Here is an 18,430-nt window from a genome sequence, read left to right as displayed (position 1 = left end):
TATGGGATATATGGGATGTTTTGACACAAATACACAATGTGTAAATCACATCAGTTTAAAATGGGGTATCCATCAACACAAGCATTCATCCTTTGTGTTACAAATAATCCAATTGTGTTTTTTATTTTAAAGCATACAATTATTATTGACTATAGTCACCCTGTTGTGCTATCAAGTAGTAGATCTTATTCTAACTGTATTTTTGTACCCAGTAACAATCTTTCCAGCTCCTCAGACCCCTACTATACTTCCCAGCCTACGGTAACCATTCTACTATCTATCTTCATGAGTTCAGTTGTTCTAATTTTTAGCTCCCACAAACAAGTGAGAAAGTTTGTCTTTCTATGCCTGGTTTATTTTACCTAACATAATGACCTCCAGTTCCATCCATGTTGTTCCAAATGACAGGATCTCATTCTATTTTATGGCTGAACAGTACTCCATTGTGTGTATATGTACCACATTTTCTTGATCTATTCATCTATTGTTGAACACTTAAGTTACTTCCAAATCTTGGCTATTATGTACATAGGTGTACCTAGAAGGAAGGAATGGAATCCAGGAAACAACAGAAAAACGTTGGAAAATTCTTTAATTATTATTTTGTTAATAAAAGCTGAATTCCTTAAGAGATAAGATTGAAAAACATATGTTCAGTGTCCAAAATTTAGAAAATACAAATAAGCAAAAGACACAATTTAAAAATCATCCTCTGGCCAGGCACAGAGGCTCATGCCTACAATCCCAGCTCTTTGGGAGGCAAAGGCAGAAGGATCACTTAAGCCCAGGAGTTCAAGACCTGCCTGGGCAACATAGTGGGACCCTATCTCTACACACACACATACACAAAAAATCATCTTCATTCCCAGTGAAACAGGAAAGTTCCCCGATTCCCCTCACAGGACGTGTGACAAGGATATGGCTCCCCTGTTTGGTCACCTTGCAGCTCAAATCCCTAGAAGTAGCATGCAGATAGGCAGGTACAGAAGCCAGGGCGAGTGCTTTGGGCTCTCGGCCCCGTGGTAGCATCTAGGGGTGGGTGTCTGTGACTCCCAAAACCCAAGTGGGCATGTGTTACAGTGTGCTCCTTTAGCTTGGTTCTCTGTGGGTGGCTTGCATGTTAATCAGCTCAATGGACCCTCTGCCTTATTGCAAGGGCAGGGGGCCATTGTGACAGCCTTCTGTATCCTGAGCTCTTGCCCAGTGTCCCAGAAGAATCAGATCATATACAGGCTCAAAGGAAGAGTGCAAGGTTTTATTGAGTGCTGGAGGTGGCTCTCAGCAAGATGGAAGGGAGCTGGAAGTGGGGATGGAGTGGGAAGATGGTCTTCCCCTGGAGTCGGGCCACCCAGGGGCTGGACTCTTCTCTGACAGCCCCCAGCCAAACTCCGCTTGGCATCCAGACATCAATACTATTCTCTCTTTCTCTGCTACATTGTTCCACCATGGCTGGTCTGCTAGTCTATTGGTCTCGACATTCAGCTGCTTCTGTGTGTGCCTGCTAAGGTCTCAGGTTTATGTGGGCACAGGATAGGCGGCATGGTGGGCCAGAGTGGTCTTGGAAAATGCAACATTTGTGCATGAAAATAGGAGTGTCTGTTCTCATTTAGGTTCGTGGGCATAGGCCCAAGGGTGGAGCCCTTGCCAGGAACCCTGCCCTTCTCTACCCAGCATTTCCCTGCCTGCCTCCCATATCACGAGGATACAGAGATAGCCACTGTTAATATTAGTAAAAGTAGCTCTGGTATTATCCTCTGCATATTTTTATTAAAATTATCTTATGTAATTCAAATTACATGTATCTCTTTTTCTATTTCACACAAATGTCTTTCTGTGTTATTATTATTCTATTGTTTAAGAGCTGGATAAATTATTTAAATTACTTGATTTAATTAATTAAGAAATGAACTCTTCTTTTTTTTACCTTTTTGCAGCCCTTTCATGTGTTTTAGATAACCTGAACTTCCATTTGGGCAGGTCTTCTAAAAATCTACAAATAAATTGTCTTTTCCAGATCAGAATGTTTCCACCAATATTGCTAAGTATACCTAAAAATTGTAAATCTAAAGTGCAAAAATGTTAAGGACACTGAAAAAAAAGTCTGTTTCATCGAATTTTAGTTTTTAAAATAATGCAACTTGAGTATTTGATTTTGAATTCCATTATGAGCAATATTAGTGGAAGTGGATGAACACTTCAACTTGACTGTGTAATTTATTTTTACAAAAATCTCTTTAGAGATCCCTGTCTAGTCAGCAAATAATTGCTTTAACTTGGATTTTAATATTAACACTGAATGATTTATGTACATTAAATAATGTGATTCTCACTAACCATTTATGAGCTTAGAATGATTATCTCCCTTCCGTGCATAATCACACTTCAGGGAAGAAAGGTTAAGTGGTTTGCCTAAGATCACTCAGCCAGTCAACAGATTATCTCAAAATATGATCCTTAAGTCTTTAAATCATTAGACTCAGCAATACTTGAGAGGCATAAGGGATATGCTCTTAGGCTTTTCCTCAAATGATTTATGTGGCATAATATCTCATTTGTTTATAGGGTTTTTTGTTTCTTATGACACAATTTGGTCTATAAGCAAGCATGAGACATCATAAAAGTGAACATAAGAATCAACATGTGGAAAAAATTCTGGAAGACTTAGCATATCAATTTCCAACATAGTTCATAAACCAGGGAGATAATATAAACCATCATTTGTGGAAGGGTCAGGGGGAGAAAAGAAGGAATAACAGAAAGCAAATAGAGTGAATAGCTTACTTTGGTGGAGCTTCAGTTCCAAGTTAGATTTCAACAAGCTCTGAATGAGAAAAGCAGAGATCTTGTGCATTCCCTGAGAGCAATTCTCTCCATCCCCAGTATAAAAGCCTCCATACATATCAACCTGGCCATATCCACACTGATGGCAAATATGCTTCATATATTTTTACAGTACAAAATTCACACTAAGTGGGAAATTCTTAGAATTCAAGAATTTTTAACAGTGATCTCATCAGAATTAGAAATGACCTTGGTAAACTAAAGTGGAAGCCAAAAAGGTAGTGGAATGATTTATTGGAAGGATCATATCAGATTCTTATTACCTAGTACGCGAGGAGAAGGAACCAGCCCACAGCTGTGCCTTTAAGAGGGGTAAGAGAAAGAGGAAACTTAGGGGTTTTTTTTTTGTTTTTTAATTCAATTAAGTCAACAAAGTTATTTTAAGAAAAATTATTACTATTTAACCAATAATTGTTTAATAAAATTGACTTTTTGTTTGAAAAATAAAATGACCAACTTCTCCAGGTCTGCCAGAAACGTCTCTGGTTTTAAAACTGAAAGTCCTGCAGGGCAGGGTGGCTTACACCTGTAATCCCAGCACTTTGGGAGGCCGAGGTGGGTGGATCACGAGGTCGGGAGATCGAGACCATCCTAGCTCACGCAGTGAAACCCCGTCTCTACTAAAAATACAAAAAAATTAGCCAGGCATGATGGTGGGCACCTGTAGTCCCAGTTACTCCGGAGGCTGAGGCAGGACAATGGCATGAACCCGGGAGGCGGAGCTTGCAGTGAGCCAAGATCTCGCTACCGCACTCCAGCCTGGGCGACTGAGCAAGACTCTGTCTCAAAAAAAAAAAAAAAAGAAAAAGAAAAAACTGGAAGTCCCATGTCCTGGGAAATGCCTCAGGCCCAGGCAAACAAGAAAGTTTGGTCAAAATAAAAAGTAAAAACAAAGTGTGATCATTGTCCAAAATGTAAAAAATACAAATAAGCAAGAACGAGAAATGAAATCATCCACACTCTCAGTATGCAGAAACAGCCACTGTTAATATCAGTGAACATATTTGTATTATCTCTATGAAATAAACTTTATAACAATGCAAGTTACTATTGTTACAACAGCTGCCGGGGTAATATTGTTTGAAATTTTTTTAAAACTCTAAATAAACTGTTTTAAAAGTATGCCAAGTACCTTAGTATATGTACCTTTTCATATGATTGCATCATTCTATAAACTGTGATAAATTTTCAGTTGTGTATTGACCATTTCTGCTATTCATTCTACAAACTCCCTTAACCTTATACTTTTCTTTATCTCTGAGATACAGTACCAGCCGGTACATTAGCAGCATGCTTTCTGAGTTCTGATAACTGTATCACAGTGTAATCTCACTACTCAGGGGTATGCAGCCTTTCATTTCTTATTCCATTTCAATTTCCCTGTAGGCCAGGGAGGGGAAATTTTTACCTAGGGAGTTTAGCATCATTTAACATTGATGTTACTTGTCCAACAATCTCCTACATGAGTGAGACCATATGTCAATCCCAGTTAGCACTTAAAATTTATCAATATCTACTTATATACATGAAGCTCTTTTTATTCTGTGGGAGGTTTAACTTTCTGAAAGCATTCCATGTCCAGTTTTAAAGTCAGCAGGAGAGAAGGAAAATAAAACGCAGTGTTAGAAAAGAAATACGTCTTTTGTCTACTTGAAAATGTCCACACTTGGCTGGGGCCATATTTCAGGATTGTTGTGATCCAGAAAGTACCTCTCTCAATGAAGAAGCACTTACTATCCACGTGTGAAGTTACCCCTTTCTTGCCAATAACACATATCATAATGGCCTCTTCTGTTTTAGGTTTAGCCACACAATGCCTATTGGCAGCCCTGGAGTTGTTTGTATGATTGAAATGACTGCAGATGGAAAACCTCCAGTGCAGAAGAAAGACACAGAGATTTCCCATGCCTCTCAGGTAGGTATGCAAATATCCAGTTCCAAACACTAATTGTGCCCTCAGTATTTCAGATAAGTATTTTTTACATTACTAAGTAGTAATCATATTTCTTAATTGAACAGATTCCTTGTAAAAACTCTCAACAAAGCACCAGAAAATTCAACTCATACTTTAGGGATGATTAAATCTATTTAATGTTGCCTGTCACTATAAAAGTTTTATCAAATTTAACAATAAACTTATTTTCCTTTCACACTTTGGATTTAATATATTGTGCTTGACTTTTTTGTTTTTGTTTTTTTTTAAAAAGACAGCTCCAGAGTGGAGAAAGATTAGCAAAATATGCCAATTTTTTAAAACTTGTGTTTTTATAATATATGATAGTACTTACACTATTTTAAAAGGTCGTTCCCAGTCTTACAGATTTGCATTGGCCAGAAAATTTCTCTTAGAAACATTGAATGAGTCTAAATTAAAAGAAGAGAGAATGTCTGTCCCTCCAGAGACCAGGCAATTTGCTGAATTCTTTCAGTTTTAATGATGTGGTTGGTAACATTCTTCTTAGTGTAACTTTATCGCAATACATTTATGGTAAAAATTCCTAGTTCCTTTGATCATCATGGATAATTAATCTGTATAATTAGAGCTCTAATTTTGGTAGACATTAAAGTTGCCACTATGCACTGCCTTAATGATTGGAAATTTCATTTTATTTTCATTTCTTCTATATAGTCTCTTGAATATATATAGGCATCCAAAAGAAACACATAATCACATCTAACATTTGTATAAGCACATTACATTTTCCAAACTATGGCCTTAAATATTATCTCATTTAATATCTGCAAGAACGCTGAAAAGGTAGAATGATTCTCTCTTTTCTACAGCTGGGGGACACTGAGTATCTTTTCTGACCAGAATTGTATAGTGATAAGAAAGGAGACTCTACCTCAGGCTCTGTTTCCCAGCGCTTTTGTGTTCCTTTATAATGCACTGTACTGCTCTTCATTTGCTACTGCAGCTGACTCAAAATTGTTCAAGTGTGTTGTTAGGGTAGGAATAAAATTGTTTTTAGGTTTTAAAACGTCATTCTAGATCCCGAGAGGGCCACACATTTAGATGTAAGACATGGAATATTCAAGCAGTGGAAAATATATGAGTCACTCGTAATGAAAAATGGAAAGCATTCAGTATGACTACATCTTTATTCACTCCTTATAGTTGCCCATTTTTTATATTGAAAGATCTGTATTTTCTTATGAATAGCAAAAAATATGCTACTAACTTCTACATTAATGAATCACATATTTAACAAATAGAATCCAGTAAATGCTCAATAAATACCTTTTTGTTAATACAAAAAAAAAAAAAAAAAAAACTAGCCGGGCGAGGTGGCCGGCGCCTGTAGTCCTAGTTGCTCAGGAGGCTGAGGCAGGAGAATGGCGTAAACCCGGGAGGCGGAGCTTGCAGTGAGGCGAGATCCGGCCACTGCACTCCAGCCTGGGCGACAGAGCGAGACTCCGTCTCAAAAAACAAATAAAATAAAATATATATATATATCCTTTTGTTGTTGAAAATGTTAAATAGAACATATTTATAGCCTCTTTGACAAATCAGTTACCTTGCCCTTTAGGCTGACCAAATGAAATACCGATCAGAATGCTGCAAGCAATGCGCATGCACACGCAGAGACTAACACAGGGGAGTAGAATTTACTATATCAATGGAAAATAATCCGGATAATTTTAGGGTGGTAAAGAGAGAATGAATGTAGGCACTCTAAAGCCTCAATGGCTGTTCCCTGCTGCCACTACAGGAGCTGTCACATGCTTTTATAGCTCTCTGCCTCCTTAAGTTTAGCCCAACTCAAGTGCTCCTAAGCCTGGGTGAATCACTGCTGCCTTCTAACTTGTGTTAACCCCAAAGCTCAATTTGGTCACTCTTATGGAGGCTATATGTGGTGAGATTCTCTCAGATAGACTTCAGTCCTAGAGTTATGGTATATTACAGCCTCTAAGGGCCAACCTCTATGGCACAGGCCCTTTCTCTCCAAGTTCTGGCAGGATCCTGTCTGAGAAAGAACACCTAAAGGTGGCTTCCAACTGTGAGTTATACCTTTTCTACTGCCTTTTCCTCTATTATTACAGTGGGAGAATGATGGAGGTTTGTGGAATAAAGATACAAGAACTGAAAATTTTGCGAGCTGAAGCTATTTAATTTTAAGAGTCATGGACTTTGGCACAAAATATCAAAATAGGTTCCAGCACTGCCTCTACTCATTATAATTTAGTAGGGATTGTTAAGTATATTCAAAGAATCATTATGTACAAGATAGTATTTTTCAGTACATAAACCCAAAACAAAGCCAGATTGACACCGAAGGGTCTGAAATCTGAAATGTGATATTCTAGATTGGATAAGAAAAAACACCTATAATAATTTAGAGGGTTTTTTGGTAATTTTGAAAGTAAAAAGTAAAAATTTATTCTTAATTCTGATAATAATAGCCAAAATATATGTTCCAGATACTGTTCTAAGCACTGTTCATATTTTAAATTATTTATTTAAATTATATAAAAAATACGAAGTAAATACTATTATTATCTCCAAATACAGAGAAGGAAAATAAAGCACAAAGGGGATGAGTTTCCTGCCCAAGATCACACCGCTATTTGGGGATTCAAATCCAGACATTCTCACTAGATAGTCCATGCTTTTAACCAAAACTATGTGGTCTCACAACATTTTATATGATATTTACTTTTTGTTATTTCTAATGTGATTTATTGTTTTCTTTTGTTTTTAAGTTCTGGGATACACGTCCTGAATGTGACATATGATGTTTTCCTTTATTCTATTGCAACTATTACTAAGCAACAAAATTTTATGTGTACAGTACATTACTGTTAATTACATATGCATTATTATAGAACAGTTCTCTAGAACTTTTTCATCTTATCTGAAACTTTATACTCATTGAAGAGCAACTTTTCATTTCTCTCTCCCTGCAACCTCTGACTACTTTCTGCTTCTATGAGTTTACTTTTTGTACCTTATTTAAGTGGAATCATGCAGAATTTGTACTCTGTGGCTGGCTTCATTTATCATAAAGTCCTCAAGGTTCATCTATGTTGTACCATATGACAAAATTTCCTTCTTTTATAAAATTGAATATTCCATAATATCTACATATATATGTCGTTTTCTTTTATCATATTTTTAATTGACAGATAATAGTATATATTTATCAGGTACAATGTAGTGTTTTGATATATGCATACATTGTGGAATGATCAAATTAGACAAATTAGCATATCTATTACCTCAAATATTTATCATTTCTTTGTGGTAAGAAATTGAAAATCCTCTCATTTAGTTGTTTTTAAAAATGTTATTATTAACTATAGTCACCATGCTATGCAATAGATTACCAGAATTTATTCCTCTTATCAAATTGGAAGTTTGTACCCTTTGACCAATGTTTTTCTTTTTTCTGTCTATCCCCATTCCTGACCAGTCTCTGGCAATCACCATTGTACTTTCTATTTCTATGAATTCAACATTTTTAGATTCTACATATAAGTGAGCTCATACTATACCATATTTTCTTTATTCATTTATCAATTAAAGGACATTTATGTTGTTTCTATCTATTAAATGATGTGAATAATGCAAATAATGCTACAATGAACATCCAAGTGCAAATAATCTCTTCAATATCCTATTTCCAATTCTTTTGGATAAATACTGAGAAGTGGTATTGCTAGATCAGATGGTAGTCCTATTTTTAATTTTTTGAGAAACCCCCATACTATTTTCTATAGTGGCTGTATCATCTTACATCCTGACCAACAGTGCTCATAAATTTCCATTTCTCCACATCCTCACCAAGACTTGTTATTTTCTGGTTTGGGTAATAGCCATCCTAACAAGTATAATGTGATATCTCATTGTGGTTTTATTTGCATTTCCCTGATGGTGAGCATCTTTTCATATACCTGCTGGCCATTTGTTGTCTTATTTGGAAAAATGTCTATTCAAGTCTTTTGCCTATTTTTTAATCAGGTTGTATTGGGGTTTTGTTTGTCTGATTTGTGTGTTTGTTCATTGCTATTGAGTTATAGAAATTCCTTGTATGTTTTGGATATTAACTCCTTATCAAACATATGGTTTGTAAATATTTTCTCCCATTCTGTAGTTTTCCTTTTCACTCTGTTAATTGTTTTATTTGCTGCACAGAGGCTTTTTAGTTTGACATAGTCCCACTTGTCTATTTTTGCTTTTGTTGTGTATCCTTTTGGTGTCATATCCAAGAAATCATTGTCAAAACTAATGAAGTATTTTTCTCATGTTTTCCTCTAGGGGTTTTATGGTTTGGGTGTTAAGTCTTTAATCAACTTTGAGTAGATTTTTATGTATAGTGTAAGATAAAGATCCAATTTTATTTTTTCAGTTTTCTAAATCCTTGCTTTTTAAATTATACCATTACTTTCTCATACAATAAAGGGATTTCAGAAGAAACAAAGGAAAATATATTATTGATTGTCTTACTGATTCAGTGAAAACATTATCGTAGAGCTGAACAAATTGATTCCTGATGATGAGTAGGGGTTACCTTCTTGAAAATAGTTTCCTGTGTGGAAAATATTGTGGAAAGTGGTCTAGAGTCTTCCTTAGAATGTGAACTTGTCTTCATTCTTTTGTTATTATAGTCAATATAACGGTCAGTAGAATGTTTGCAATCCAAGATGTTGCTGAAGCTCTCCTGTCAGGAACTGCCTTAGTGAAAACTAAAGGAATTCAAGGCCTTTCAGGGTCTCTCAGTTACTAGTGGAAGATAATTTACTTGTGACTAACAGGGAATTCCTGGGGCATTCTTAAAATAATGAGAATCCTTGGGAACATGCACTATTTCCTACTCCCATTAGAGTAATTGTTGCATAAGCAGATTTAACATATTTATCTGTTCCTACTTACGGTTTGCCACTAGACTGATGTATCAGAATTTTAATGCCACATAATTATATATTGTAAGTTAAAGCAGTGTAGCATACTGGTTGAGAATAGAATATTTTACATTTTATGATATCTTCAGTGACTGTACCTCAGCTAAGTTCTGAATTTTCTACTACCTCAAGACATCTTTCAGATATATGCCAAATGCTTGCTCGTTATAAAATGACACTCTTTTGCATGTGAATACCCAGTTCTCTAAAGACCATTTGTTGAAGATTATTTTCCACATGCACCCTTTTCAAAGATCATTTGACCATGTGTGCATGCGATTTTTTTATAGCCTATTATGTTTCATCGGTTTATAGATGCCTTTATGCCAGCACCATACACTTTTGATTACTATAGCTTTGTACTATACTGTGAAGTCAGGAAGTGAGAACCTCTGCCATTTTGTATTCTTTCTCAAGATTGTTTTGGCTATTTTGCATCCTTTGGTGCCATACGAATTCCAGCATTGTTTTTTCAATTTTTGTAAAAATATCTTTGGAATTTTGGTAGGGATTGTATTGAATCTGTAGACTACTTTGGATAGTATGGACATTTTATTGATGTTCCATGAATGTAAAATGTCTTTCTTATTTATTTGTGCCTTTTTTCTCTTTCAAGAATGTTTTGTAGTTTTAAGTTACATGTTTTATGTCCTCTTAAGTTTATTCTTATGCTATTTTATCCTTTTCCATGTATTATAGATAAAATTGTGTTCTTAATTTATTTATGATACTTAATAATTAGTCCATAGAAGTGTAATTAATTTTTTGCTGATTTTTGTATCCTGAAATTTTGCTAAATTTGTTAGCTCTAACAGTTTTGTGTGTGTGCATGTATGTCAGAGACATCATTAAGGTTTTCTATGTATATTATAGTGTCATCTGTGAACAAAGATAATTTTACTTCTTTATTTCTTATTTGGATGCATTTTCTTCCTTTTTTTTTTTTTTTTTTTTTTTTTCTTTTGCCTAACTGCTCCAGCCAGGACTTCTAGGACTATGCTCAATAAAAGCAGTGAATGGGCATCCTTTTCTTGTTCTTCGACTTGAAGGAAAAGCTTTAGATGTTCACCATTGAGTATGATATGTATTCTGTTGAATTAATTTCCTCCTAATCCTAATTTGCTGAGTATTTTTTCATGAAAGAGTCCTAATTTTGTAAAATGACATTTCGCATTTATTGAGATGATTCTGTGATTGTTATCTTCCCGTTTGTTTTAATGTAACGTATTATTACATTCTCCTTCCTGTCTTACAAGACGGCAGGAAGGAGAATGAACACAAGAGGAACTACCAAACACTTATAAAACCATCAAATCTCAAGAGAACTGCCGCTTTCACAAGAACAGAATGGGAAAACTATCCCCACAATTAAATTACCTTGATCTGGTCTTTCCCTTGACATGTGGGGATTAAGGGGATTTAGGGGATTACAATTTAAGATGAGACTTTGGGTGGGGACACAAATCCTAACAATATGAGCATGGAATATATTTTTCCATACTTTCACTTTCTGATTGTATGTATTCTTAAATCTAAAGTGAATCTCTTGCAGGACAAGTTTTCTTGAACCTCCTTTCCTTTCTTGCTTTCTTCCTTTTTGACTTTTTAGTGACATAACTTGATTTTATTTTTTGTTTTTTTTGTATCTTCTATAGATATTTTTTATGGTTACCATGAAGCTTACACAAAATATTTTATAGCTATAGCAGTATATTTTAACCTAATAATAACTTCAATAACGTACTAAAACTCTATTCCTTTATTGCTCCTACACACACACACACACACACTCTTTATGTTATTAATCATAAAAATAACTTCATTTTATATTGTGTACATGTTAACATATTTTATAATTATAGTTATTTTATACTTTTGCCCTTAATTTCTAAATTCCTAAAGTTAGCATGCAATATACCCATGTAACAAACCTGCACATGTACCCTTTGTATCTAAAATAAGTTGATATCTTTCAAAAGAAAATATTCCAGAATAAAAACCATAAAAATAACAACTATAAAAAATAATGCAAACTAAAAATAAATAAATTCCAAAATTTATTTACACACCATGATTACAGTATTACAGTATTCTATATTTGTATACATATTTACCTTTATTAGCAAGTTTTATACTTTCATAAGTTTTTGTGCTGTTGTCTAGTATCCTTCTATTTCAACTTGAAAAACTTCCTTTAGCATTTCTTGTAAGGAAGATCTAATGATTAAATCCCTCAGTTTTTGTTTATGGGGAAAGTCTTTATGTCTTCTTCATTCTTGAAGGACAGTTTTGGCAGATACAGTATTCTTGGTTTGCAGGTTCCTTTAAAAAATGTTTAGCACTTTAAATATATCACCCCTTTCCCTCCTGATGTGCAAGGTTTCTGTAGAAAAAATCTACTGATAGTCTTGTGGGAGCTCCCATTTACATGAAAACTCGCCTTTTTTGTGTGTCTTTTAAAATTCTGTTTTGGGCTATAGTATGTCTCAGAGTGGACTTTTTTATGTTCATTTCTGTTGGACTACTTCAGCTTCTTGATTCTGGGTGTCCATTTTCTTCGCCATATTAATGAAGTTTTCATTCATTATTTCTATGAATAAGCTTTTTCTTTGTTTCTTTCTCTCTTCTCCTTTTGTGACATCCAAGTGATCTGTCTTTGAATTTTATGATTCTTTCTTCTGCTTGACCAAGACTGCTGTTGAACTTCTGTAATGAATTTTTAAATTCAGGCATTACAGTTTTCAGCTCCAAAATTTTGGGTTGGTTCTCTTTCATATTTTCTCTCATTTTTGATATTTTCATTTTGTTCAGCATCACTTTTCTGTCTTCATTGAACATTTTCAAAATGGTTACTTTGAATTTTTTGTCAGGTAATTCATATAGATCTCTTTTTAAAGGGTTGTCTCCTAGAGATTTATTTTGTTCCTTTGATTATGCCATGCTTTCCTCTGTCTTCCTTTGCTTTCTAACTTTGTGGTGGAATCCACACATTTGATAAAACATCCACTTCTTCTAGTCTTTTTGGACTGGCGTTTTGCACAGGGAAAGACCTTTAACCATCAGTCTGCAGTCCTCTCAAATGTTTCCTATGGATGTGTCTTCTCTGAACTTGTGCATGCAGACTCCAAATTAAAGTGATTTTCCAGTTTCTTTTTTCAGGAGCTCATAATCTCTTGCTCCCTTTACCTTCTGTATATGGTACTATAGGTTCTCTGGATATGCTACAAGCTGCCCATCTCTCTTAGTCTCAGAAGCCCTCAGACTTCTAGAGTATGCCAAGTCCCATTAGCACTCTCAATCAAACAAGATAGAAATTAGTCTCTTGCAGCCTTCTGAAAACCAGAACATTGGGTACATGATCCACTCTTTTACCCACTCTCTCCTGAGGGAGAGGTCACCAAGCTATACCAGCCTCTGTCTTCTCTACCCTGGGTCCTTTGAAGCAGGAATAAGCCTCCAAACACTCTTCTTTTCTCAGTAGTCCCCAGATATTGAGAGTAAGCCAGGTCCCATCAGCATTCTGAGACAAGTGAGACAGAAACTAGTGAGACAGAAGCCCCCCAAAAGCCATAACACTGGATGCATGCCCTAATTCTTTACTTTACCTCCCTGGTGAGAAGGTGGAAGGTGAGAATTTTCTCTGATCCCATGCTAAGCCGGGACAAGAGACTGTGGTGAATGAGTGCATATTAGTCCAAACCATCACCTTTGCTCTTAGTGATCCCCAGTGTGGTACCCTTTCCGGAGTCAGAAAAGGCAAAAGCCAGTCACTCAGACAGCTCCCCAAAGAGTCTGAATGCTGGACATGTTTAAGTCTTCTGTTTCCCTTCCCAAGTCAAAACTGGGAGCAAGGAGTTTTCTCTTCATTATGCCATGCGATGTTAGGGAGTGGACTTGTAATGAATGAATGCCATAAATTTTCCTTACAGCTTTGATACAGCTGGCTTCACAATCACCTGACATGTAGGACCCTCTTAACTGTTTTCTAAATCCTCACAAAGGGAATCGGTCCATGTATTTTTGTTGCATCTGTGTCTCCACAGGGGAAGGAGGATCTGTGGCTTCCTATTCTGCCATCTTGCTGACCTATATGCTATTATTTTGCAACAATTTTTTTATTATTTCATTCTCTAAATTATATTTAATTTCTTTATGGACAAGAGTAATCCCACATACTTCTATTTACACTTCCCTAGATCAATGTGTTCACAAAGTAGCAACTCAGTTTATCATTGTTTCTCTAAAGTTTAGTTGTCCCTTCAACAAGGTGAGGAGATACTATTTTGAGAACATTTCCTAGCCTAGAAAACCTTAAGAATCAAATATTAACTGTGCATTATTGATCATAACATCAATAATAACTTCACTCATATTTATCAAATTTTTAAAGAAATAACCTTGTGTGAGCTACTGTCCTATGCACTATGCCATATATATATATTAAATATAGAAGGGCATATTAGAATAATAATATAACATTTATTCTGAGTGGGATCTTATAACGACATCCCATGTGCTGAATCTAGAAAAATATCGAGATTCTAAGGCAGCAAAACACAGGGAAAGAGGCCTAAAGACAACTAAGAGTCTGAAGAAAAGCAGGATTGGATTTCATGAAACAGGGTCATTTGTAAAAAATGTGCATGAAACTTCCTATTTTCAAGGCACTTTGATGGACGCCCAGAATCCCAAGATAATCAGGGCAAAGGCTCTGTCCTAAAAATAAATATAAATTAACATAGAAGATATCATATGCTCACAGATTATTATACTTTAGGGCAAAGTAAGAGAAAGAGAGGGAGAGAGCAATCCTTTAACTGCAAAAGAATGGGAATTTTGATAAATATTGCTTGTGTTATTTTTTATCCCTTTTCACTTATTTCATTTAAATAATTTTTAAGAATTTAAGCTTTTTTAACATGTGAAAAGTTACTTCAATAAATCCTTCTGAAACACTTTATCCAACATTTCTTATCCATCTTTATTCCAAAACTTAATGTTTCTGATTTTAAATTTGTTTCTATACAATTCAAATAACGTTACAAACCAAAAATGGTAATGACTCTTAAATAAAAGCCAGTTTGTTTCCATTGTAAGTCATCATATTCTTAAAGACAAGTGCAAGTGATAATTAATTTTAACCAAAAAGTATTTTATAATCATCTCCCCATATTTTGTTAACACAAGTCATTTAACTTCAGACACAGAATTGAGAATGTAAAATAAAAGTAAACATTGAATCAGGATATCAATACAGAAAGATATGCAGTACTCCAACATCTAAATTTAAATTAAAACAAAACAAAAAAATAAATAGGACAGCTTCTTATCTACCCTCTCTCCTGCCTGCTGGATTTTAGAATTTTACTTCCCCTTTGCCTATTTTCTTATTTTATTCGTATGTATTATAAAAGAATAAATATATTCTTCCTTTAAAAAGAAACTCTGAAAGGAAAGGAAGTGTTCATTTCACTCCTGTCAGATATGGAGTCCTTTTCCCTCAGTTATCATTGATATTTTTTATTATTTTCATAATTCCTTCTTGATTGTCTATGTCTGTTCTCTGTGCTTTTATCTTGTAACATCATATCTTGATGTCAGACTTTATTCTTCATAGTCTGATTCACAAGGAATTATTAGAAAAGACTTATTTTAAAGATCCATCTCCTTAGGAATAATTATACACACAAAAGTCATCTCTTGTATAATTGAAAGTCTGAGAATAGAAGAAGTCGACCATTTTAATGGTTATGTATGTGTAGCCAACAGCATCTGCTTTTTTAGACATTTCAGGACTCCAACTAAGCATGAGTCTCACATCAGAAAAAATACAAGAGCCATCTACTTCCATTGTTTGGGTGTTTTTTAATGGTCTAATAAATCATTGATAGCTCTATAGACTTTCCTTCATACCTTCCTACTACCGACAGAAAAGGAGAGTATTCTTCCATTCTCTACCAGTTTTGTGCTAAAACAGCACACTTGTCAAAACAGTGAAAGCTTCACTGTTCCAGGTGTGTGATCAATACACAAAGATGTCAGAGATCCACGGTGAGAGGAAGGTCATCCTTTGGATGCAGAGTCGAAAGTTCATGATAGTTCCCAGTTGTATTAACAATGGATCACTTACCTTAGCTGATAGACAGGTCTGCTAATAGTTTGTAGAATGTGAAAACAAACAGAAATACACCTATGCGATGTGACAGTTCTACTGATACACCTTGAAAGTTTTAGCTTCCACCATAACATCCCCAAAGATAGTCACCCTCTGGGATCCAAATAAGAAGAAATACTCAGGAAAAAAAAAAAGAACTAAAGACGCCCTTAGGAGCAGAGACTCAGTCTTTTAAAAATAACCAGATCTCAAATACAGAGTTAGTTTGACTTGTTATGGGTCATGGAGATGCTTTGCTCTTCCTAGAATTAAACATGCTTCTGCTCTCTAAAAGTACATCCGCATGAAAACAGCACGTATTAGTATAAACGTAAAGCAATATTGCTGGGCATCTCTCATACTCTCCTCCCGCCAGACCCCTAACTTAATGATTTGGCTTTAGTTTTTTTAATTCTGGCAATGACAGTGTTCCATTTTATTGTATCTGTAATACCAATTTAAATACTTTTCAGATGTCAGCTTGAGGTATGAATGTGTGTTTTGGGAACTGGGATATCAGAGATGTTTCCCACACAAATGTTGCTGCATCTACTTGCCATATGCCTAACAGCCCTGAAGAGCAGGGTCTTATTTCCAGATTATTTAGACTTCAATTGTAGCTCATAAATTCTTACAGAGAGTATCTGCATTTCATGTACATCTAAATTATGAGAATTCAATTATATATGTTGCTGAGGGTGGGAAAGTAGAAATCAAGTAGCAACTTAAATCATGTATGGTGATTTTAACATCATTCTGGTCAATGCGCATAAGCTCTGCAATGGACATCAGATGTGAGAAGTTAATTTATTGTACTCAGTATCAGTTTCCTCTTGTGTCTGACAGTGGTACATCTCACCACACACTGGGGGGTTCTAGGGTTTTTATACAACATGACATGAAATGCCAGCTTCATCTACAGCTGCACTGAAAAAACAGCAAGCTATTCCAAAGCTGGAGGAAATATGTAGCTGTGTTGGAATTATCTGGAGAAAGCATGTTAGTCTCCAATGTGGTGACTAAAGGATTTCCAAAGACAATTTAGCTTCTACGAAATATTCATATTATTTGCCATCTTTAGAACTAACTCCCTTGTAAGATGTGGCCCTGATGTATTGATCAAATAAAGGTAGATCAACACCCTAATTTTACAAAGTCTCTTTATTCTACTAATTTTCTATAAATGGCTTGGTTGCCTTTAAGATGGTGTGACTTCTTTTTTTTGTTTTTTAACTTTTAGGTTTGGGGGTACATGTGAAGGTTTGTTACATGGATAAACCACGTCATGATGTTTTGTTGTACAGATTATTTCATCACCTAGGAATTAAGCCTAGCACTCAATAGTTTTTTTTTTTTTTTTCTGCTCCCCTCTCTCCTCCTACCCTTCACCCTCAAGTAGACCCCAGTGTCTGTTGTTTCCTTCTTTGTGTTCATAATTTCCCATGATTTGGCTCCCACTTATAAATGAAAATCATGTAGTATTTGGTTTTCTGTTCCTGCATTAGTTTGCTGAGGGTAATGGCTTCCAGCTCCATCTATGTTGCCACAAAAGACATGATCTCGTTCTTTTTTATGGCTGCATATTATTCCATCCATGGTGTATATGTACCACATTTTCTTTATCCAGTCTGTCATTGATGGGCATTTAGGTTGATTCCATACCTTTGCTATTATGAATAGTGCTGAAATGAACATTCAGGTGCATGTTTCTTTATGGTAGAATGATTTATATTCCTTTGGGTATATATCCAATAATGGGATTACTGGGCCAAATGGTAGTTTTGCTTTTAACTCTGAGGAATCACCATACTGCTTTCCACAATATCTAAACCAATTTACACTCCCACCAGCAGTGTGTAAGTGTTCCTTTTTCTCTGCAACCCAGCCAGCATCTGTTATTTTTTTACTTTTTAATAGTAACCCTTCTGACTGGTGTGAGATGGTATCTCATTGTGGTTTTGATTTGCATTTCTCTAATGATCAGTGATATTGAACTTTTTTTCATATGCTTCTTGGCCGCATGTATATCTTCTTTAGAAAAGCATCTGTTCATGTTCTTTGCTCACTTTTAAATGGGGTTGTTTTTCTCTTGTAAATTTGTATGCATTCCTTATAGATGCTAGATATTAGACCTTTGTAAGATGCATAGTTTGCAAAATTTTTCTCGCATCCTTTAGGTTGTCTGTTTACTCTGCTGACAATTTCTTTCGCTGTGCAGAAGCTCTTAAGTTTAATTAGATCCGACTAGTCAATTATGGCTTTTGTTGCAATTGCTTTCGGTGTCTTTGTCATGAAATCTTTACCTGTTCGTATGTCCAGGATGCTATTGCCTAGATTGCCTTCCAGGGTTTTTATAGTTTTGGGTTTTACATTTAGGTATTTAATCCATTTGTGTTGCTTTTTGTATATGGTGTAAGAAGGGGACCAGTGTCAGTTTTCTGTATATGGCTAGCCAGTAATCCCAATAAGATGATGTGATGTTTTTGTGTCTTCTCAAAGCAGGAGTCTTTTCTTGATCTGATTTTGGAATAA

The 18,430-nt window shown here is 35.3% G+C and overlaps 1 protein-coding gene across 1 annotated transcript in view; it reads left to right on the top strand.

The window, feature by feature from the left end:
- LOC101026297 (protein eyes shut homolog) overlaps positions 1 to 18,430 on the top strand; it is a 74,803-nt gene that overhangs the window by 53,899 nt on the left and 2,474 nt on the right. The window contains exon 2 of the mRNA XM_031667687.1: positions 4,642 to 4,756. Coding sequence (XP_031523547.1) covers positions 4,655 to 4,756 — 102 coding nt within the window. The 5' untranslated portion in view covers positions 4,642 to 4,654. The remainder of the gene's footprint in view (positions 1 to 4,641; positions 4,757 to 18,430) is intronic.

Source organism: Papio anubis, chromosome 6 (genome assembly GCF_008728515.1).
Source record: "Papio anubis isolate 15944 chromosome 6, Panubis1.0, whole genome shotgun sequence".
Classification (NCBI taxonomy): domain Eukaryota; kingdom Metazoa; phylum Chordata; class Mammalia; order Primates; family Cercopithecidae; genus Papio; species Papio anubis.
The sequence above is the reverse complement of the archived record's forward strand: the minus strand, read 5'-3'. Positions and strand labels throughout refer to the sequence as shown.